This window comes from Lepus europaeus, chromosome 14, assembly GCF_033115175.1.
Source record: "Lepus europaeus isolate LE1 chromosome 14, mLepTim1.pri, whole genome shotgun sequence".
NCBI classification, from domain to species: Eukaryota; Metazoa; Chordata; class Mammalia; order Lagomorpha; family Leporidae; genus Lepus; species Lepus europaeus.
In genome coordinates, this window is record NC_084840.1 from 29,048,506 (window position 1) to 29,072,502 (window position 23,997).

At 40.2% G+C, this 23,997-nt stretch overlaps 1 protein-coding gene across 3 annotated transcripts in view; it reads left to right on the plus strand.

The window, feature by feature from the left end:
* KCNK2 (potassium two pore domain channel subfamily K member 2) overlaps window positions 1-23,997 on the plus strand; it is a 133,506-nt gene that overhangs the window by 74,228 nt on the left and 35,281 nt on the right. For all 3 annotated transcript variants that reach the window (XM_062210347.1, XM_062210346.1, XM_062210348.1), the window contains exons 4-6: window positions 3,808-3,968; window positions 6,407-6,593; window positions 16,332-16,471. In XM_062210347.1, coding sequence (XP_062066331.1) covers window positions 3,808-3,968; window positions 6,407-6,593; window positions 16,332-16,471 — 488 coding nt within the window. The remainder of the gene's footprint in view (window positions 1-3,807; window positions 3,969-6,406; window positions 6,594-16,331; window positions 16,472-23,997) is intronic.

The window sequence follows — 23,997 nt, forward strand, 5'->3', positions numbered from 1 at the left end:
ACTCTGTGGGACAGAGTCAGCCTCAGAGCTCAGGGCGATCCTCGGCGGGTGAAGGAGAGACTGTTCCCAGACCGGTTATGTCAGGGCCTCTCCCTGCTGTTCCTTAGGTCATGGAAGTAATGAGGTCAAGTGCAGCGATGCCACAAGGGTCTCATCTCTGTTTTGGGAGCAGTGAGGGGCAGATTGGCTTTGCTTAGATGTACAATCCTGTTTGGATTTGGGGCCATTTCGCTGGTGATGCAAACAGACTTCCTGAGGAAATGCTCTGTCAGCTTTTCTGAAGATGTTCCATGGTAGGCTGCAGGCTAACTCTGAGTCACCAGTGGATGAACACTCAGAGCTCTGCTTCTCAGCCTTTTTAACTTGTGTGCTGGTGCCGCAGAGTGAGTGCTCCTGACTTTAGTCTTTCAGTATGAAGCAGCAAAGCCTGCGCATAGCACTGCTGCAGTCAGAATAAAAATAGTCATTGTTCAATTTTTTTGTATTGGCACAGAATAATTGTGTGATATTTTGGTACAGTTATGGACTATGTATTTTTAATTTTCTTCAAGATTTATTTATTTGAAATGCAGAGCATAAGAGATGGGAGACAAAGAGAGAGAGAGAGAGAGAGATCTTGCACCTGCTGGTTCAATCCACAAAGGGCTGCAATAGCCAGGGCTGGGCCAGATTGAAGCCAGGAGTAAGGAACTCGATTGTGGTCCCCCACATGATTGCAGGGGCCTCAGTATTTGTGCCATCTTCCACTGTCTTCCCAGGCTCACTAGCAGGAAGCTGGATGTGAAGTGGAACAGCTGGGACTAGAACCTATGCTGAGATATAGGATGTCGGTGTCATAAGTACAGCTTAAATTGGTGTACTGCAACTCCAGCCCCTGTTCACTGAGTGTCGATCAAGATAGGATATTTCAGTTCTCCATGATCTCAAAATTTTATCATTTCTTTGTGGTGAGAACATCACAGAGAAAGTCCTCTGTTCCAGCTATTTGGAATCGGATGCCTCAATATTGTTAATGTAATCATCCTCTATGTCAAAGAACACCAGAACATATTTCTTCTCCCCACTGTGACTTTGTATGTTTCATTTTTCTTCCTGAGAAATAAGAGCCCACACATACCCCATAGTCTATCTCCAGCTCATGTCTTGTCTTTATGATCCTTCCTGGAAGTAGATTCTTTCTTATGAGTAGGCAGAAAGACAGAACGAGATATCCAGGTGCTTGCATTGCCCCAGGTACATGGTTATTTGTATTGCTCCAGGTACATGGGTATTTGTCTGAAGCAGAGACAAAGGACAATATTGTAGGGCTAGTGTTGTGGTGCTGTGGGTTAAGCCTCTGTGTTCCTCGAAGGCATCCCCTAACAGGGAGTGCTGGTTTGAGTCCTGGATGCTCTTCTTCCAGTCAAGCTCCCTGCTAATGCATCTGGGGAGGCAAGGAAGATGGCCTTCTGTACTTGGGCCCTTGATACCCAAGTGGGAGACCTGGATGGAATTCCTGGCTCCTCCTGGCCTCAGCCAGGACCAGTCCTGACTTACGTGGCCATTTGGATGAATGAACCAGTAGGTGGAGGATCTCTCTCTCTCTCTCTCTCTGTTTTCTGCTGTCTGCCACTGTGCTTTTCATATAAATCAATTAATAAATCTTTTCCATCCCTTCCTTCCTTCCTTCCTTCCTTCCTTCCTTCCTTCCTTCCTTCCTTCCTTCCTTCCTTCCCCCCCCTCTCTTTCTAACAAAACAACACAACAGGATTGGGTCTTAGCAGGCCTCTCTGGGATAATCAGAGAACCCAAGTCAAAGTGGGCAAGTGCCTGGGTTTCAGTCCCAGCTCTCCTCTGGCTTCCAGCTTCCTGTTGATGCACACTCTCAGAGGCAGCAGGTGATGGCTCAGGCAGTTGAATCCCTGCCACTCATTTGAGAGACGAGCATTCCTCACACCTGGCTTCAACCACAGTCTATCCCTTTGTTGCAGACATTTGGGGAGTCAACCAGTGGATGGATGATCTTGTTCCCCCTGCCACCTCTCAAATAACTTAGACACACACACGAAACAGTGCACCATGCTATATTGGCAAGGCTTTCATGTTCTTGGTACTCCTGGGACTAATTTGAAGTTGTTGAGTTCCACTCTGCGATAGTATACAGCAATGGTACACTGGCCAAGATATGTCAGTTTCACCTTCCCTGGTGTTTTATCATTTGAGATGGTGTTTTTCTTCTCCAAATGACTTTGATACAGACTATCTGATCCTTTTTCATGCTTGTTTTGGAGAAGATGGGAGGGATTTGAGTTAAATATTCAGATTCCTTTATATCAGAGCCCATAGTCCTACCAGATTTTCTAGATGTGACAGAAGGGACACTTGGTAGAAAAGAATCTCACTTGATGCTTGGTTCTTTCTTACTCCCTCTGGGATCTTCTGGGCACAGAAGGGGATTGGCTTTCAGGATTTTTCTCCTGCGTAAGAAAAGGAAGGAGGATGAGACAAGATGCATCAAGAAGTGACTCCAAAGCTGTGACCTGAGCCTGAGTAAAAGTTACCCATGTGAGAGAAAGAAGTAGAATTCATGGCAAGGTTGAGGAATGACACATGTCAAGTCTTGGAGGCAAAATGAAAATGTTGCGTCTTTGAGAAGCTGAAAGAATTTCACTGTGAAGGAGAAGGGAGGATGTGAGGATGTGAGAGTGGCACTCATGCTGAAGCGTTTGTGCTCTATCCTGTGTGCTAAATGAACTGCTACAGGATGTGTGGCTGATTTGTTAATTGTGCTAGGGGCACCATTTACTTTTGTAGCACACACTTCTCACACACGTGTGTGTATCAGTTGCTTGTCCATGTTCTTCACTGGATTGTATGCTCTGAGAAATCAGGTGTGTCTACTTCAGTTTTATGCATAATGCTTAACATGATGTTTGGCAAACAGTAGATGTTCAGTGCAAGTTTTAGTTTGTGTCAGTGATTCCAACCCAAGGTGAGAGCAGATATCAATGAACGCTGTTCCGACGTTGGCTTGTGCATGTGGCTATTGACTGGTGGCAGCTTTGTGTTATAAGGAATCCTGGAAGACCATTAGCGCAAAATGTTAAACACAAGTGATGATCTGGCTGCCTGCCTAGATCCTTCAGCCACTTAACTCTCCATTTGGGTTGCAGTTACCTTAGCATTAATTCATGCTCTGTAACTTACACCAATTATTTTTGCTTTTTGTCTTGAAGCCGCAGAATGGGTTTGTTTCCTCTTCTGCATTTTAATCATTCAAATAGTTGAAATCAGCTCATCTGCCTCCTTCCACTCTCAGTCTTCTTTTCCTCAGTATAAGGAACTCCAGTCTTCTCGATCATTGTGTGTGAAAAGTTGCCTTTCTCTGTTTTGCTTGTTGTTTTGCCATTGTCCCTTATAAAGAATGACACCCACAATTGGATGAGATATTTGAGAACATGGTTGAATACTCTTAAATTAGGGCCATACATTGCCTTCAATATATTCTATATGACAGTGAAACTTTTAGTTAACAGGATTAACTGAGAAATAGAAGTAAATATAATGAAAATAGTGGCTTTATTATGTGTGTTACAGCCTCAGTTTTCATCATCTTATTAAAATTTAATTGTAACATTAGCTACACTTCAAATATTATTGAAATATTTGCTTATAAAATATTTTGTTAAAATTTTAATGTAATATAATGGGATTCTTAGCTGGTTGAAATCAGTGCTTTATAGCTTTTAATATTTGGGAATTTCTGAATAAAACTTTCAAACTATTATTCATAAACACTTGATTTATCTTTTTTTTTTAATATTTTAGGATTTGGAAACATCTCACCACGCACAGAAGGTGGAAAAATATTCTGTATCATCTATGCCTTGCTGGGAATTCCCCTTTTTGGTTTTCTGTTGGCTGGGGTTGGAGATCAACTGGGGACCATATTTGGAAAAGGAATTGCCAAAGTTGAAGATACCTTTATTGTGAGTGTAATGGACTTTTGACTACATGTATTTTTGTTTAACTTTTTAAAATATTATGCCTTTTCTGCTATCTTAGAAATAGTCAGTTATTGAGGTTTCTGCCAATTTATATGTGTCTTGACTAGCATGTAGCTCACTGTATCTTAACTATTTATGTACTTATCTGAATGAATAAATTAATGCAAGAAAAATGTGGTACTATGAGGCATTACTCAGAGTGTCAATGGCAGAATGTTAAATCTTAACATAGGGAGTAAATGGTGGATAGTATCATTTTAAAAATTTTTATCATACCTTTGTTTATTGCCGGTGGCATTGTAAACTTATGAATCATCTTCGAGAATTTGTACCAACAAACAGCAAACATATAGCTTAATTTAACAATGACATTGATAGGAATTTATTTCAATAATGTAGTACAGTAGACCAAAGATCATACATATGAAGATGTACTTGGTTGTAGTACATTAAACAAAAAGTACATAAAATGAAAATGCTTTTATTTAAATTTTAAGTAAAAATAATAATACATCTATGATTATAAGTTTGTGTTCTTGAGGAAAATTATGGATAAAGAAAATGGCTGTGTTAGAGTGGATTTGTAAATGGTTTGCTATTACCAGCACCACTATTACAAATCTATTTTTATTATTCAATGTTTCCTCTTTCCACTAAAAATTCAAAATATTTACATTTAATGACACTGATAAAATGAAACTATTAAACACTGTTTTCTAAATTTAAATTATACTTCAAGTTTTAGCATTAGTCATGTTTCAGGTTTAAGATCAAAATTAGCTCTCAAACATTTTTACTGTTAGAGTGGAGTAAGACATAGTTATTCTAAAATAGGAGTTTTAGGGGTGGGCATTGTGGTACACCAGCTTAAGCTGCTGCTTGTGACACCTGAATCCTATGCCAGAGTTTGAGTTCTGGCTACCCTGCTTCTGATCCAGCTTCCTGTTGATGCATCCCGGGAGGCAGCACATAATGGCTCAAGGGTTTGGCCCCTGCCATCCATGTGGAAGACACAGATGGAAGTCCAGGCTCCTGGCTTTGGCCTGACTCAGCATCAGCTGTTTTTAGTGTTTGGGGAGTCAGCCAGCAGATGGAAAATTCTCTGTCTCTCTCTTTCTCTGTCTCTCTCACTCTCTCTGCCTTTCAAGTAGATACAAATAAATGAGTACTTAAAAATAAAGTAGGAGTTTTCTCCTTTTCTTGGTATTGTACTTTTCTTGTAATGATATTAAAAGTATTCTGTACTTATGTCAATCAAATGGGCAGATTCATGGCATGAAGTTGGTCATACTAAATGGTTCATCTTTTCATTCAGCAGCTTTAGAGTTCCTACAGGATGCCAAGTAATGTTTTTCATGTTGCATGTACATCAGCACATATAAAAATCCCATGCCTTCGTGGCAGTGGTATTCTAGTACCTGTGATCCAGCATTGGATACCAAACACTATTCTGAAAACTTTACAGACATGAACTCTTTTAAGGCATGTCTGAGATGAGGATGGTGGGTTAGAGGAGCTGCTGTGGTCTCTTTACTTTCTGAGACCCCAAAGGTCTTATCTTTAAAAATTCCTCTTGCTCTGACATTCATTGACTAGTATATGGCACATGATGTGACCTAAACTCTTTACAGATCCATCAGAGGTTAAAAATACACAGCAGTAACTAACCTCGAATCAAGAACTGGAAACAAATTGCTGTGCATATGCAAACTTAATTTAATACATGCCACTGTGGAGATTTCTCACTGGAAAAGGAAGTGAAAAATAGGGGTACTTACAGAGAGCTGTGAGTGAAGGGGTGTTGGATTCTCATCCTTTCTGATACAGCAGGTACCCTTGTCAGTTGTACAGGTTAAGACCATGGAACAGAGAGAGAATTCACCTGGTAATCAGTCTGTGGACTTTAAGTCCATTGGTTTTGCATTCTAATCAATTAATGGCAGGAAAAAGTCTTTGTAATTATGAAACATAAATTAACTCATAATTAGTGGTTGCCAGTGTGAATATATAATTCTTTCCATTTCCTGTTCTATATATTTTGAAATTGTGTTTGGCCTACAATCAGTTGTATGCTTACAGATAGAAATATTTCAGACGTAGTTCCAGTAAACAAATACTGCACATCTGAATTGTATTCTCAAATCACATGTAATTTACTTTTGAAAGCATTTAACCTGTTGTAGAGCTATGTAACTGTAAAGTAGCATGATTATTAGCATTTACTGTTTTGAGTTATCTATGCTATATCCAATTCTCATTGAAAATTATGTCTAAAAGGGAATAAAATAACATGCTCACTTGCTGGCAATAGTGTTTATATGGTCTTAGCAGGCATGCCAATAATCAATTGGTTCTCTCTCCCTCCCCCTCCCCCTCTGCCATCTACTTCTCTCTCCTACCCATCTGTATTCCATCCCTAGAAGTGGAATGTGAGTCAGACCAAGATCCGCATCATCTCCACCATCATATTCATCCTGTTTGGCTGCGTGCTCTTCGTGGCTCTGCCTGCGATCATATTCAAGCACATCGAAGGCTGGAGCGCCCTGGATGCCATTTATTTTGTGGTCATCACTCTAACAACCATTGGATTTGGTGACTACGTTGCAGGTAAAGCCTCCCTGGCCCCGATGTTGTGCTTCTAACTTGTGTCCTTTGGGCACAATCTTCATTTGGGTTTGTGACAAAACACAATGGCCATAGGAGTGTCCTAGGGGTGTCACATCAAAATACCACAGATTGGGTGGCATTGATGATGAGACGATTATCTCACAGAAGCTGGGAATGGAGGTGTCAGCAGGGTCTGACCCCTCTGAGCCGCCAGGTAGAATTCTCCTTTGCCTCTTCCTAGTTTCTGGTGGAGGCTGGCTGCCTGTCCTCAGCCATCCTTGACGGGCAGCTGCCTCACTCCTGTCTGCATTGTGACCATGTGGCCTCCTTGTGTCTCTCTTTCTGTGCCCAAATCCCCCACTTTTTTTAAGGACACCTGTGATATTGGATTAAGGGCTCACCCTAATACAGGAGGAGCTCTTCTGAACTAATTACACCTGCAAGAACCTGATCCCCAAACAAGGTCATTTTCTGAGATGTACTGTGGTTTGAACTTCCTGGTAACTTTTTTGGAGGGTGCAATTCAACTCATAACAGTGGCAAAGACAAAGAGTAATTGCATGATCTTGGTTGTAAACAGAAGGAGGACGTTAAGCATTTGCTTTTCATTCTGTGAAAGAAATATTAAGTTCCTGGTTGTTAAGAATTGTACATGTCGGCCGGCGCTGTGGCTCAATAGGCTAATCCCCCGCCTTGCGGCGCCGGCACACCGGGTTCTAGTCCTGGTCAGGGCACCGGATTCTGTCCTGGTTGTCCCTCTTCCAGGCCAGCTCTCTGCTGTGGCCAGGGAGTGCAGTGGAGGATGGCCCAAGTGCTTGGGCCCTGCACCCCATGGGAGACCAGGATAAACACCTGGCTCCTGCCATCGGATCAGCGCAGTGCGCCAGCCACAGCGCGCCAGCCGCGGCGGCCATTGGAGGGTGAACCAACGGCAAAAAGGAAGACCTTTCTCTCTGTCTTTCTCTGTCCACTCTGCCTGTCAAAAATAAAAAATAAAAAAGAAGAAAGAATTGTACATGTCTACCTTAATTTCATAAAGCAAACATGTTCCTCTTAGGTGGTTTTATTTACTTAAATCTTTTTGTAGTGGTACAAGAATTCACTTTTAACTTATCTTTGCCTGTCCTATGTAGCCCCTTTCCTGACTTAATTTTAAAAATAGATGCAAGCTTTAGAAGACTACTTCTTGGCTATCTTTTCTTTAAGATATTTATACATTTAATTTTTAATTCTTAGTACCATATTTTAGACCTTACCTACAGTAGGTGATATTGACCTAGAATGTCTGCATTTTTCCATCACTTTTCAAGATTTTTCCTTTTTTATGTTTTTTCAACTCTTATGTGCTTTGTTGCTGTAACTCTTATGTTTATCTATGTTCCAGTCAGTTCGACACTCTTTCCCAGTAATACCAGTTTGATCTGTTGTTGTTGTTGTGACTCTAGTTTTAAATAAATTATAAACTATTGTAAAAGTAAGCATGCTTTCACTCTGTTGTGAATCATTTTTCCCAACTCCCTAAAATCTAAATCATTCTTTAAAACAAAATGCAGTTTGAAGTGTTAGAAAAACATGTCAAATATTATAGAAGGACTGGGTAATTAAACTGCCCAGAATAAACTCCAAAAGTGTAATTTGTTTTTTAAGAGAATTTTATACCTTCTTACTGTTTACTGTTCTTTCTTCACTCAAACTTCTTACTTAAATATTTCCAGGAGAGAAAATATATTCTGCAGTTTTATAAAATCTCAGGATGGATAGTTCATAGGTTTCTATTGATTTGATAGTTGGAGTTTAACCTGGCAAAGCCCTCCTTGTGACGAATCCTTGTCTAATAGCCTTAATAGGGGATGTTTTCATGAGCAAAGCTTCACTTTGAGGCAGAAATGCTCTCTGCACATCTCTGTGAGGGAGGGTACAGATCTCTGCTGGAGATTTTTTAGTTTTACAATTATCAAAATGTGGAGAGAGGAGTTTCAGACTTTGTAACTCCATATGAAAAGATCTGTTTCTGACTAAAATACCCATTAAGGATGTATAATTGTTTTAAGCAGAACTAGAAAATATGTTCATATAAGAGAAAATGAAATTATAAAAAGTGTATTTTTGGTACATTAACCTTATACTGGCTTACCGTTTTATAAATGTAATTAACAAGATCTAGCAGTTGTGGAACATACTGGTATTATGTGACCAGTGCTATAGTGTCAGGCCAACAGCCTTCTGTTGCATGTTTTTAAACAGTGGACAGACTGGCAATCCAGTATGTGACCCTCAGCACCTAAGACACTCTAAAAAATAAGATTATAAATAAAAAAAAAAAGTGGGTAGAATCCTAAAATAATGTTTTCTTTGTGGCCACTGCATAAACTTAGCTAGTGAAAAAATATTTTTACTTTATGGTTTTGTAGATGAAAAAAACTTTCTTTTAAACTTTACCTTCAGGCCAACACTAAAATTGGCCAACTGTTGGGGGCTATTCGTAGCCATTCTTAACTACCCAAGGAGAGGAATTCAGTGAAAACATCTGGTCTGTAGCAGTGGGGATCTTGAATTCAGAGTCATGGCACAGTGTCATAAGAGGACAGGGTGAGAAAATGATATATGTATGCCATTTAAAAAGTTGGCATGTACCAATGCCATCTTACTAAAGTGATCAGTTTAAGTTCATAATTGATCATAAAGATAGGATTAAGTATCGAAGGGATCACATAAATAAGACAAGTGTCTGCTAATAATAATTGATAGAATTAAAAAGGAGAGAACGATCTAACGTGGGAAGCAAGATACACAGCAAACTCATAGAATGGCAAATGCCCTAAACAACACTCTGGCCTCAGAATCAGTCCTTAAGGCATTCAGATCTAGCTAAAAAGCCCATGTGAGTTTTTCAGGCATAGAAAGCCAAGATACTGTGGCAAAAAAATGACCTAAATGAAAGATCTCTGTGAGTGAGATCCCAGCAGAAAGAAGGGGCCATCAAAGAAGGAGTACCTTTCTCTGAAGGGAGGAGAGAACTTCCACTTTGATTATGGCTTTGTCTAAATAAGGTCGGAATTTGTGAACTCAAGACACTTCCATAGTCTTGGTAGCTCATGACAAGAGCCTGATGTCATAAATAAGAGTGTCAATTGTTAAATCAACAACAGGAGTCACTGTGTACTTACTCCCCATGTAGGACCTCTGTCCTTAATGTGTTGTACTATGTGAATTAATGTTATAACTAGTACTCAAACAGTACTTTATACTTTGTGTTTCAATGTGGGTACAAACTGTTGAAATCTTTACTTAGTATATACTAAGTTGATCTTCTATATATAAAGATAATTAAAGATGAATCTTAATGAAGAATAGGATGGGAAAGGGAGTAGGAGATGGGATGGTTTGCTGGTGGGAGGGTGGTTATGGGAGGAAAAAGCTGCTATAATCCAAAAGTACTTTTGAAATTTATGTTTATTAAAGTTTTCTAAAAAATAAATAAAAAATAAAAGCCTAATCTAATAAATAAGTTGATTGTTACAAGTTTTTTAAATTACATTGTTCCCTTAAATTCATTAATTTTTATTTTACCATACCGAGGAAATAATAAAAATGACAGGAATGTGCCTTCATAATAACTAACATAGGAATTTGATATGATTAAAGTGACAGCTGCTGAATAAGACAAATTAGAAGAAGCAGATTGACACTGGGTTTGCGTCTCCTTAATTTGTGTGTTCATGTTGGCCTTCGTGAACGTCTGGGACTCTGTTCCTAGGGCTGTCAACTGTCCATGCCGGATCCTTGCGCTGTTTTGGAATTAGCACGTGGATGAGGGGGCAGATGTGGCAAAGGTCGGTCAGGAAATGTGTGCCCTTGAGAGAAAGCTTTGCAAAAACAGGAATTGTGAGGTTTTAAAAAAAAAACGGATTTTGGAAAATAATGCCTCATCTATTTCAATAGAGCATGCAAAAGTAGCTTTTACATCTGGGTAGTTTATGACCTCAAAGCTAACTGTTGAGCCAAGGTGAGTTCCTCATCTGGGAAATAACGGTTACTGACTTTTTTAAGCCTTCCTTCTTGTTATTAGGTGTCGCCATGGACAGGTTCTCACCAATTGTTGGTAATTTTGCCAGGAAAATCAAACGTCACTCTAACATGAAACTTCTCATCTTTCTAATGAACTATAAGTTTCAAAACAAAACAAAAGGGGCCGGCACTGTGGCTCACTTGGCTAATCCTGTGCCTGCGGTGCCAGCATCCCATATGAGCCAGGTTCTAGTCCTGGTTGCTCTGCTATGGCCTGGGAGTGCAGTGGAGGATGGCCCAAGTGCTTGGGGCCTTGCACCCGTGTGGGAGACCAGGAGGAAGCACCTGGCTCCTGGCTTTGGATTGGCACAGTGTGCAGGCTGTAGCAGCCATTTAGGGGGTGAACCAACAGAAGAAAGACCTATCTCTCTGTCTCTTTCTCACTGTCTATAACTCTACCTGTCAAATAAATTAAAAAAAAAAAAAACTAAAACAAAACAACAGATGTACCTTCTATATTAGGTACTCACTATTCGATACCTTTTTCAAGCCTGCAAAATCTGTCTGGATAGGAGTAGAGTTCAATTCCGTTGTTCCATTATTCCATTGTTACAACCATCAGTTGGGTCACTCCCAAGATGGCCTCAATGGCCGCAGCTGCGCTAATCCGAAGCCAGGAGCCAGGACCTTCTTCCAGGTCTCTCATGTGGTTGCAGGGGCCCAACGACTTGGGCCATCTTCTACTGCTTTCCTAGGCCATAGCAGAGAGCTGGATTGGAAGAGGAGCAGCCGGGACTAGAACTGGCACCCATATAGAATGCCGGCACTTCAGGCCAGGGCTTTAACCCATTGTACCACAGCACCGGCCCCTCTATAACCATTTGTTACCACATTTTTTACTTGGAAACAGCACATTTGTATGTCCCATGCTAAGAATTCATTTTCTTAGAGTTATGTTTTAAGGACCATTATTGGAAATGCAGTTTTATTAACCAGACTGTTGCTTTCCTTTATAACTGAAAACATGACTCATTCAGTGGAGTGCTCATAGCTTGTTTAATTGAAGGGAGTTTTATCGCAATATATATATAAATCTCTGTTTGAAAACCGTGGCAGTTTTTTGTGTGTGTTCAAAACTACTTGCTCTAGTAGAGATCCTGTAGAAAACAGTACCTGATGTTGCCTCAGAATTTTCAACTCTGTCAGAGGCTCATTATTAAAATTACTATTATTGAATTGACCACTGAGTAAAAAACTTGCAGGAATGCAATAGATAACAAAAGTACCTGATAAAAAGTGAGGTCTTTTAAAAACCAGTCACTACTACTTGCACCATCACAATGGGTCAGAAAAATAACTGATTGGAAAAAGAGGGTTATGTGCTGCTCAGGGAGATACATTCCTCATTCATTCATTCATTTAGCAAGTACATGTTGTGTATTAGGTACTCTGGTCAGCCCTTCATGATAATGTTTGTTCTAATTCCCTTTCCTTTGGGACAGAATGTATGAAATGCAGGAGCAACAATGAAATTAAATAGGGGATGTTCTTCTCTTCCTGGTAGCTGTTGTTATACTCATGGAAAATTCTAGAAGGGGCCAGTCATCCCTTGTTACAACCAGTACTCTAGAGAACACACAAGAGAATTGATAGTTGTGTGTATGATTAAGTAATGGGATTTGACCCAAATTGTTCAGAAGTCCCAGGACTGTGGACAGACCAAGAAGTTATTTATATTCCAAGATTCAGAATGAACAAGAAGCATTGTAAAAATAGGGAGAAAAAAGAAAGGAGGAAATCATTGAGTGATTCATAATTGTGGCTTTTTGAGGCAGACAGTAAATTGTGCTAAGTTCAAAGAAAAAGTGCAGATCGCTCTATATTGAGATTTAAAGGTAGTTTCTAGGGATGACAACTGTGTATGTGCTATAGATTTCCATCTTTGCAGAGGATGAGTGAGTGAGACAATGTGTTGATCTTTCTTTCTTTATGATCATCATATTATTCTTATTCAAATGGAAGTCTTCCTAAATTTAGATCAAACACCTAGAAAGAATTGGGTAACTTCCTGAATGGTATACTAGCTATTAATATTGAAGTTACATTTCTATTTGTAGAAAAGGTAACAGGACTTACAACACACCTGAAAGAACCTCTCAGTTCTTAAAACAATGAGAAAGACTGTGGGCAAATTATCTGCAGCAACAAAAGAAAAACATACAGTGGGAGACATAAGGCTTCTCCTTTCCTTCCTACAAAAGCAGAGTAGCTTTAATTAATAAAATTATACAGATAACTTAAATCAATGTTTTATATCTAAAGTACTTTGAGACAAATAAAAAAAAGACCTCTTTTTTTTTTTTTTGACAGGCAGAGTGGACAGTGAGAGAGAGACAGAGAGAAAGGTCTTCCTTTTGCTGTTGGCTCACCCTCCAAAGGCCGCCGCGGCCAGCGCGCTGCGGCCGGTGCATCGCGCTGATCCGATGGCAGGAGCCAGGTGCTTCTCCTGGTCTCCCATAGGGTGCAGGGCCCAAGCACTTGGGCCATCCTCCACTGCACTCCCGGGCCATAGCAGAGAGCTGGCCTAGAAGAGGGGCAACCGGGACAGAATCTGGCACCCCAACCGGGACTAAAACCCGGTGTGCCGGCACCGCAAGGTGGAGGATTAGCCTATTGAGCCGTGGCGCCGGCCACAGATAGGTTAATTTGTATAAGATTTTTGGACCAAGTAAATTGATTAGTGGGGAAGTTAATTCATAAAGCTCCCATATCAAAAAATGAGTAGGATTTGTGTGATGTTTGACAATACCCTTTATATATGTTAGTTTTTCCTAGATCATCTGACTGCTGTTATTTCACCTTAAGAATGGCAATTAAGAAAGGAAAAACATTTTTTTCCCTTTTGACTTAGAATCCACAAAAAGTTGACAGTTGAACATTTTACCCAAATATAGTCCTTTTAATGATTAAGCCAATTTACTTTTTTCAAACTGTGCCATCCTGTTTATAAAAAGGAAGACATAAAAAACCATCTTGAGGTGGAACTAACTCTTCTAAAGTCAACATCTTGGTGAACTTATGTGTTAAGTGAGTCACAATTATTTGGAAAAGATTTCTCTGGTTTTGAAAGAGAAAGTACTTGGAGGGAAAATGTCATTTTGGTTTCACTGAGGTGGAAACATTTGAAAAAATGGAATTTGCTGGTGAGCCTATCACATGGAAGGTTTCCACACACATTGCTTAAGTCTGTGCTGTGACTCTGAAGAGCCACATCCTGTATGTGTCAAGCCCTCATCATGACATATGGTTAGCTCTGTAAATAATTCCCATGAAAGACTAGAAAAATACTACAGAAGGTAAAAATTTTAATATTTTAAAGGTAATAGTCACTTTGTAAATTGTACTTTCAAAGTTATTATTTATCTCCAAAAAAAGCTAAACTTGTATCTATTCATACCATTGATGGATAGAAAAATGCTCGCTCTCTCTCTCTCTCTCTCTCGTTCTTGCCATTTAATATTTGAAAACATCCTAGTGGGTAACTCAAAGCCCAATTTGCCTAAAGTCATGTTATATTCAATATTTAGTGTTTGAGTTTAATGTCTACTTGCAATTTAGGAGCTGTTCTTCTGAATTTGTGAGTCAAATTTCTATTAGCTAGGTAAACCCATCAGCCCTGTTGAAAGCATCCCTACTCTGTATGCTTTTGATCCTAAAATCTTTCTTTCCTGCTCCTCCTGTTAAGTGTTAGATCTACATTTAAAGATTTCACCTGTTTGTACCTCAGGCACCTCAGACCTATCAAGTCACAATTTGAATTATTTTTCTATGTTTTAGTCTCTATTCCTTCCCCTCTTTGGTTGTTGCTTCGTCTTCCAAGTGAGCATCCTTGGTCATTTGAGAGCTTTTGTGTTCACTTATCACATTATCCAATTGGTCCTCAGTACTTGATGACTCTGCCTCTAAAATGCATCTGCATTCCATCCTTGCCTTAACACAGACGCAATAATTTCTTAGCCAGGTCAAATCAGAAGTTTCTTATGGGTCTTCCCTCTCCATCCTTTCTTCTCTGTCCCTAGATCTTTCTGCACATGTAGTCCAACGTGAATGTAGGGCTTTATCTCCCTATAAACTGTGCACTTGCTCACCATTGAATTAGGATTATGTCTTTACAACCAGAAGTGACCTACCTTTTTAGATCTCTCTCTCCTACCTATATGCTCCCTACCCCCCATCCATGTGGAGCTTCCTTCACTACGAAAAGTCTTTTGAGTACACTGTGTATTTTGGCGCTGATCTGTGTTGAGTTTTGACTCTCATTACTAAAGATTTGCTATCCCAGTAAGCTTTTCTGTTACTTTAACTAAAATATCTGAAAGCACTTAAGAACGAAGAAGGTTTATTTTGGCTTATGATTTGGAGACTCACAATCTAAGATCAAGTTGCCCCATTAGTTCAAGATCTGGCAAGGCCAGAGGAATGATTGCTTAGTGAACCGGGAAGCACAAAGAGACAGAAAGCCTGCTCAGCTTATGTAATCAATCTTCTCTCCAAAACTACTTTTAGAAGGCAAGCTCTCGGTGAGCTGAAGATCTTCCACTACATCCACCTCCTGGAGTCCACAATTCGGTTAAGTCTCTACCCTAGCCCATTAACCATTAGCATTAAACTTTGGTTTTGAGACTAAGCAGCCAATGCATGGGCATTGGAGGGGGACATATTATCCAAATCATGATGCTTGCCTTCTCCCTTCTGGAATTGAACATTTCTTCTGTGTTCTCTCAGCACTATTTTTATTCCATCTTGCTATCACTCAACATATCCCATTGTGTGTGGTTCATTGTTTATGTGAGCCTTTTTCAGGTCAAATCAAGAGTGACTTGATCCCTTATTTTTGAAAAAAAGTACTAGTTTCAATGTTTGGGACTTAAGTACATTCATTAATATGTGTGAATAAAGGATGTGTTGAAATGTATATGTATTTTCATGGGTACAGTGGTTGTTCGAAGTGGATGGAGAAATAACTAAAAGATTGGAGTAAAGAGAAAGAACATCTTTGACAACTTTTTCTTGAGAGCTAGTGATTTAAACTTATTACAAACATGGGAATTACTCCCAAAATTCAGAGATTAATGAATGGCAATGTTACTTGTAAATTCTTAGTGGTTTGTATTAGACCCATCAAGGGATTGCCTCTGGCATTTGGTATCAAGCCATTGATTATTAGCAATCAATCCAACTGATTACTAGTAAGAAACATCACTAGAATTTCTCACTTTCTGTTTAGTTTGGCATTAAGCCTGTTGGGTAGTAGAGTGTATTTACTGGCAATAAGTAATTTTATTAAACTAAATGCTTATAAAAATAATTTCTGTCGTACTTATTTCAATAGAGGTGGAAAGAGAAAGCACTTGAGAGGATTAAGTGCTAGACTAATTGAAACAGATTATAATAAATGAAAAATATGGAGCAAAGAAAAATCAATATGACCTGGAGAAGCAATGAGTGATCTTTGTAAGAAACACTTATATAATGTCTTAAAAAATAGATAAGAGCTGATGAGCAAAAATGAGCAATTCACTATGAAGTCAATGATATGGGTCAGTTGACAAGGATATTAGATTTCTTATGTTTTGCAATTCAAAATTCATATGACAGTTTAGCAAATATCTGGATTTTTGACTTTGGAGAATGTGAATTTATTTTGTTTGCTATGTTTTTCTCTTGCAGGTGGATCAGATATTGAGTATCTAGACTTCTATAAGCCTGTTGTGTGGTTTTGGATCCTTGTAGGCCTTGCTTATTTTGCTGCTGTCCTGAGCATGATTGGAGACTGGCTTCGAGTTATATCTAAAAAGACAAAGGAAGAGGTGAGAAGTGTGCAAAAATACTTCTTTTAAGCTAATTCAGTAAAGGTTATTTTAAATTATATTTTTAGATTCACATTCTAAAATATTTAATGTTTATGTTTAGTGTGAATTTGCTACCTGAGGCTATGGGAAAATATGTCAAATGTATTATAGTTCATTCAGAAAAATATTTGTTGAATACTTTTTATGTACCAGGTACTACCTAGGAATTGAGAGTAATTTGTTATGAAAAAAGTTACAATAAAAATTTTTATTTTTTTCTTTTTTTCCTCAAATGCACAAAGTGAATTTTATTTTACAAAGAAAAATATAATAGGAAATATTTGTATCATGGTATCAGGAGCATGAAATAGTGAAAGTTATATAATGTTGAATTCCTTATCCAGTTATTTCCTTTATCTTGTGTTTATGTAACTGTCTACATGTGACTGTACCTACAGTGCATGTAGGCACACCAAAACTAGCATTTTCCCAGTTTAATTTTCTCCTTTAGTTCTCCCCTCCACTTCCTGCCCCTTTCATTTGCTGTTGCTCAGGTTCTCAGAGACATCCTTGTCCCTGTCTTTAGTTACTACAACAAGCACAGATTCTTTAAACATACCCTCCAAAAGAAATATGTAGAGTAAAATAATAGGACATGGTGAAGTTAATTTTTCTCTACAAATGCTTTCTTCACTTTTGTTGAAAATTCTCGAGTCTTAGAATTTTTTTGACTGGTACTCAAGGTGTCTCTGGTAACTAGCAGGAGTGTGAGTTATCCAACACCTCCCTTTATAGATACCAGATTTTTCAATGGGGATTTCACATATTCAGTCTATATGCATTATTTATACCTTAGTTATATCATAAAAATAAAAATCTTTTTGTTTTACATAAATCATCAAAGCAATATGTTTGACATTCTAATTTAAAGTGTGTGAAAGTTCTGCTTTGAACAGGACCATGATGAATTCACCTCTGTCTTAGTCAGGCTTGGAGTTTTAGTATGGGAGAGGGGGGGAAAGATGGTGGGATGGGAACCTGGTTATTTTAACTTTGAGTTTACTGGGTGTTTTTAAAAGATTTATTTTTTATTTACTTGAAAGGCAAAGTTAGAGCGAGGGAGAGGGAGAGGGAAGGGAGAAGGAGAGGGAGGGAGGGAGGGAGGGAGAGAGAAAGAGAGAGAGAAAGAGAGAGAGAGAGAGAGAGAGATCCTCCATCTGCCAGCTCACTCCCCAAATGGCCACAATGGCTAGAGCTGGTCAATCTGAAGCCAGGAGCCAGGAGCTTCTTCCACGTCTCCACATAGGTGCAGTTCTGGACATCTGGGTTGATTCCATGTCTTAGCTCTGTGAACTGAGCTGCAATAAACATGGGGGTACAGATCACTCTTTCATATGCTGATTTCATTTCCCTTGGGTATATTCCCAGGAATGGGATTGCTGGGTCTTATGGTATAACTATTTTCAACTTTCTGAGGTGTCTCCATACTGTCTTCCACAATGGCTGTATTAGTTTACATTCCTACTAACAGTGGATTAGGGTACCCTTTCCCCCACATCCTCACTAACATTTATTGTTTGTTGATTTCTGTGTGAGAGCCATTCTGACTGAGATGAGGAGGAACCTCACTGAAGTTTTGATTTGCATTTTCCTGATGGCTAGTGATCCTGAGCATTTTTTCATGTGTCTGCTGGCCATTTGAAGTTCATCATTTGAAAAATGCCTGGGGGTTGGTGCTGTAGCGTAGTGGGTAAAGCCACCAACTGCAGTGCCGGAATCCCACATGGGCACCAGTTCCAGACCCAGCAGCTTCACTTCCGTTCCAGCTCTCTGCTATGGCCTGGGAAAGCAGTAGAAGATGGCTCAAGTCCTTGGACCCCTGCACCCTCATGGGAGACCTGGAGGAAGCTCCTGGCTCCTGGCTTCAGTTCAGCACAGCTCTGGCCATTGCGGCCAATTGGGGAGTGAAACCAGTGGATGAAAAACTTCTCCCTCCTTCTCTATTTCTCTCTCTCTCCCTCCCTTCCTCCTCCCCTCTCCCTCTCCCTCTGTGTATGTGTGATATGTGTGTTTTGGGGGTGGGAGGTGGAGAGGGAGAAAGAGAGCAGACTCTGTGTGTCTTCCTCTTCTTATAAGGACACCAGCAGCAGGCCTCAGGGATTAGGGCCCTGCTGTAAGGACCGCATTGAACCTCATCACCTCCTTAACCCCTGCCCGCATCGCTTCTCGGCCTTTGGGCTAAGATCAAGTGTTAAACCCCTGTCTGCACACACAGGCACGTTGAAGGTTACCACATTGACATACACTGAGGGGGCACAATCCACTCTCTTAACATCATCCTTTCAAATAAATGTAAATCTCTCTATACGTGTATATGTACCTACCCCTGCGTGATCTTCATGACTGTCAACTGCAGCTCTGAAAGGTAGCATAGTGTTTCCATGCTAATTAAACAAAAGAGTAGGAAACGCTTTTTTTTCTTTCACCTCATATCACAAACCTTCTGGCTCTGCCTAGTGTTTTGAAGAACATGTACTTTTTGGTGATTGCATCTATAGAGTAGGGGTCATCACCAAAGGTTTCTGTGCACTCTGTGAAGCCTCAGCTGTTCTGCAGGACTGAGCCAGGAGAAAGGGAGCTTTGAATGTGAGCAGATGTATATTTTCTGATTTATAATGCAATTTAGGGAAATACAAAATAGTCCCCAAATTCAACCAAATGTGAAAAAAGAAGCAGAAAGGCAATTTATAACTTGTATGCAGATTATTAGGATCAGTGTTCTCATTTACAAAATAGTACTATCCATTCCATACCAAAGGATACAAGATTGTCAGATAATTTTAATTTTGAAATAGTTCAATAAAGGATGCAATTAAAAGAAGGCCACTTGTATAGATTGTAGTCCTTCCTTATGAAGATGAGCCAATGCCGGGTGACTTGAGTAGGGATTTATATTATGTGCTTATACTCTTCTAGATATTCCAACTTTTAAAAATAACTTATAGAGGCTGGCGCTGTGACATAGTAAGCTAAGCTTCGGCCTGTGGTGCCAGCATCCCCTATGTGGCACTGGTTCATGTCCTGGCTGCTCCTCTTCCAATAGAGCTCTCTGCCTGGGAAAGCAGTGGAAGATGGCCAAAGTTCTTGGGCCCCTGCACCTATGTGGGAGAACTAGAAGAAGCTCCTGGCTTCTGGCAGCTGTGGCCATGTGGCGAGTGAACCAACAGGTGGAAGAACTTTCTCTCTGTCCCTCTCTGTCTGTCTCTAACTCAAAAATCTTTAAAAATAAATCCTACAAAGTATTCAGAAGCAACTATTGTATCTGTGGTTTTCAGTCTGGGTGAATAAAAATGTTGAATATTTTTGACAACTATGAATATTCTCCACTAAAAATATAACTACTACAAAATATGAAAATGCAAAATTCAATATAAACTATAGCCTCAAACTTCAGGTAGCAATTCTAAGTTACTTGCTTTCCCTGAATGAAGAGTTTGGCTAATACTAAGTCTCAATCTCATACTATTTTTTCAAAAGCAAATCTGCCCAGACCATCTTGGTGAAGTATGAACATACAGATCTAATCATATGTAGCCTTCTTTCATCTCTGTTTTTTATATTAAAAATATATTCTGTTTTCAATGAAGACTCATTTTAATGAAATTACTATGTTTGGAAGTCAGGGAAAACATTGTTTTCCATCAACATGCTATAATAAAACATGTTGGTATAGTTCATCCATCTGCAATATTTGAAGAGGAAATGGTTAGCTGGAACAACATGATATTGTTTCAGAAGTGCCACATATAATTATAGTTGATCTGCATTCCTCAAGGAAAACAATAATGAGCTCAATAATTTTTCCATGGAGACATGCATTTCTGTGAAAGTGTTTATTTGTTTCATTATTTTTTTAAAACTCTAATGGAGAATAGGCACATGTTTAACAGTGAATACTGGTGTGACTAATTATCTTTACCATGAAGCTGTGTACCCTCCTCTGAGGAAATGTTTCCATTTAGAAAATAAAGATTAGCTAGGCATTCTGGATAATATAGTGATATCGCTTTTACCTGAGGCAGATGTAGTACCTGAGGCAGATGTAGTACCTGAGGCAGATGTAGTACCTGAGGCAAAGGCAAAATCCCTGCTTACTTGGGGAGCGAGTAAGGAATAGTGCTTCCTGTTATGCACGGGTATAGGTTACCTGCTGCTTCCCTGTCTTGAGCTTGAAATGAGCTGGGACTGACTTTCTTCTCCTCCCCTCCCCTCCCCTCTCCCTTCCCCTCTCTCCTCCCCTCTCTCCTCTCCCCTCCTCTCTCCCCTCCCTCCCTCCCTCCCTCTTCCTTCCTTCTTCCTTCCTCCCTCCCTCCCTTCCTTCCTTCCTTCTCTCTTTCTTTCTTCCTCTCCCTCCCTCCCCTTCTCTCTCTCTTCCTCTCCCCTCCCCTTCCCTTCCATTCTCTTTCCCTCCCTTTCTCTTGATTTATTTGTTTGAAAAGCAGAGTTCCACACATGCATACACACACACAGAGAGAGAGAGAGAGAGAGAGAATGAGAGAATGAGAATCTTGCATCTGCTGGTTCACTCCCTAAATGATGGCAACTGCTGATGCTGGGCTAGGGGCAAAGCCAGGAGCCTGGAAATCCATCCAGATCTCCCCATGATTTCTGTCTACTTCTTGCATTGATTCTACAGTTTGGAATGTTCCTGTGTACCTGTGAAATGAACACCACCATTTCTTGGGTCATAGCATGCTGGTGTCATCAGGTCATGTGGTACTACCTCTGGTTGCAGTGCAGGAGGTGAATCCATGGGACAACAACATAAAGTAGATGATGAAGTAACTGAAATTCTTTGTGAGGTTGTTGCTGGAGGTGGGTGGGGGGCAGGCGGGAAGCATTCCTGTAGAAAACACTGTGAATACCCTTCCCTGGAATTTTCTCAGGGCAGTGGGTACATCCTAAGAGAACATTCAGTGTTTTTGTGGAAATGGCAGCCCTGGGAGCACAGCTGGTAGAAATCTGTGAGAATGGTGCCCTGTGGGCTGGAGCTGTAAGTGGCTCTGACAGTGGGTATCCTTGGTCACACATACGTGGTAAATGTAGGTGGTGGCGGGGTGAGGTTGAGCTACAAGTGACAGTGTTACTATGCCAAGAAAGGGAGAAAGCAGGAAGTATGGAGACCAGTTAGTAATTAGACTTGTTTAATTCTAATGCATTCCTAAATTATTCATTCATTCACTCGAAAATATTTATTAAGTAATTACTCTATGGTGAGGGCTGGGAGGAACTCTTAATCTGTGCTAGTTTAAGGTCAGTCTCTTTTATGGGAAAACTCTGTGGATGGGACACTTCCATACCAATCTTCATGTTTGTTTACTATTCTGGCGTTGGATAACGTTTTTTGAGTAAGTAGGCATTTGATCTCTGATTAGAGATCAGTTCTTAAAGTAGCCTACTTTACTCCTTTTCACTTTTCTCCTTCCCTCTCACTCTTTATCTCTCCTTCCTTTCTTACTGCCTCAGACTGTGTAGCAGACTTCGTACTTGTTGCTTTGATTTTTAGGATAATGAGGGGCTGACAGCTTGCAATACAGTTGGGAAGGAAAGTTTTCATTTTTATTGTTATTGTTCTCTTATTGAGATACTCAAGTAGTTAAAATGACATTTAGAAGTTGGACTATAGGCATGGTATACAGCAGTCATAAAGCTTCTCGGGTTTATATTTTAATGCGCATTACTCTTTATTTTCCCAAAGGGTAAGAATAAAATAAAATTGAAGCAAGTAGCTCATAATGGGCTGTTAAAACTAAGGTGAATGTAAAGGGCCCCTACTTTCTGTCCCTTGGGGAGGGGGTGCCTATTACTTGGCCATGGGGAAAAGAACAGAGCATCGAACTTTGAGCTTCACCTGCTGGTCAGTATTTGTCTCTGCCTCATTGTGCCAAGGAGGCTCTCGGTCCAGTTGCAGCCTCAGCTGCAAGTTATTATCTATTCAGTAAGTAGACAATTTGGAATGGAGAATAAAAATAAAAGAATAAGTGGCAATATAAGACAAATTGTCCTTTAAGGCACAATAACTGCCAGTACGTGTCTAAGTTCTAAATGAGTTATGTGCACAGTCATTTCTGCGAACCAAGGCCAGGTTGTATGTCAGGATTATGTTGCAAGCCATGAACCTCTCTGAGTTTCATCTCAGGAAGGTGTTTACAGGTTGAAACGTAGGAGAGTTCTCCAAAAAATTCATGGAACTTGAAATTAAAAGATAAGTTTATTTTGATGCAAATTTTTTTGAAATCTGTGTATAGTATTTTTGTAATACATATTTTCATGAACTTTTTGAAGATACTTTGTATGCACGAATTTCTGTATAAACTTATAAGATTTTTATAAAATATAAACTTATATTTTAAAATTGTTTATTTAGAAAGAGGGAAAGAGAGGAAAAGATCTTCCATCTTTTTTTTTTTTTTTTTTTGACAGGCAGAGTGGACAGTGAGAGAGAGAGACAGAGAGAAAGGTCTTCCTTTGCTGTTGGTTCACCCTCTAATGGCCGCCGCGGTAGCGCGCTGCGGCCGGCGCACTGCGCTGTTCCGATGGCAGGAGCCAGGTGCTTCTCCTGGTCTCCCATGGGGTGCAGGGCCCAAGCACTTGGGCCATCCTCCACTGCACTCCCTGGCCACAGCAGAGAGCTGGCCTGGAAGAGGGGCAACCGGGACAGGATCGGTGCCCCGACCGGGACTAGAACCCGGTGTGCCGGCGCCGCAAGGCAGAGGATTAGCCTGTTGAGCCACGGCGCCGGCAGATCTTCCATCTTTTGATTCACTCTCCAAATGCCCACAATATCTAGTGCAGGGCCAGGTGGTAGCCAGGAGCCAGGAAATCATGTGGCTGTCCCACATGGTGGCAGGAATGAAGAACATGAGCTCTCCCCTGATGTCTCCCAGGGAAGCCAGTCACTCTGATATGGGATGCAGGCATTCCAAAGGGCAAATCAATCCACTGTATCACAGTGCCTACCTCAAATGTATCTTTTAATTTCATTTTTCACCAACTTTCTAAAAACCTTCATATGCTAAAAATAAAGTGGGATTTGAGGATGGTTAAAAAATAGAAACAATTCTCTTCTAGGATATACTTTAAATTATTTCTCCTTTAATAATTAATGAGTGCTAATGCCGTGACTCACTTGGTTAATCCTCCGCCTATGGCGCTGGCATCCCATATGGGCACTGGGTTCTAGTCCCGGCTGCCCCTCTGCCAGTCCAGCTCTCTGCTGTGGCCCAGGAGGGCAGTGGAGGATGGCCCAAGTGCTTAGGCGCCTACACCCACATGGGAGACCAGGAATAGCACCTGGCTCCTAGCTTTGGATCAGCACAGTGCTGGCCATAGCAGCCATTTGGGGGTGAACCAACGGAAGGAAGACCTTTCTCTCTGTCTCTCTCTCTCACTAACTCTGTCAAATAAATTTTTTTTAAAAATTAATGAAACCAGTATGTAAAGAACGCACCTGTTAAACAGTAAGGACACTGAATGTGGACAAT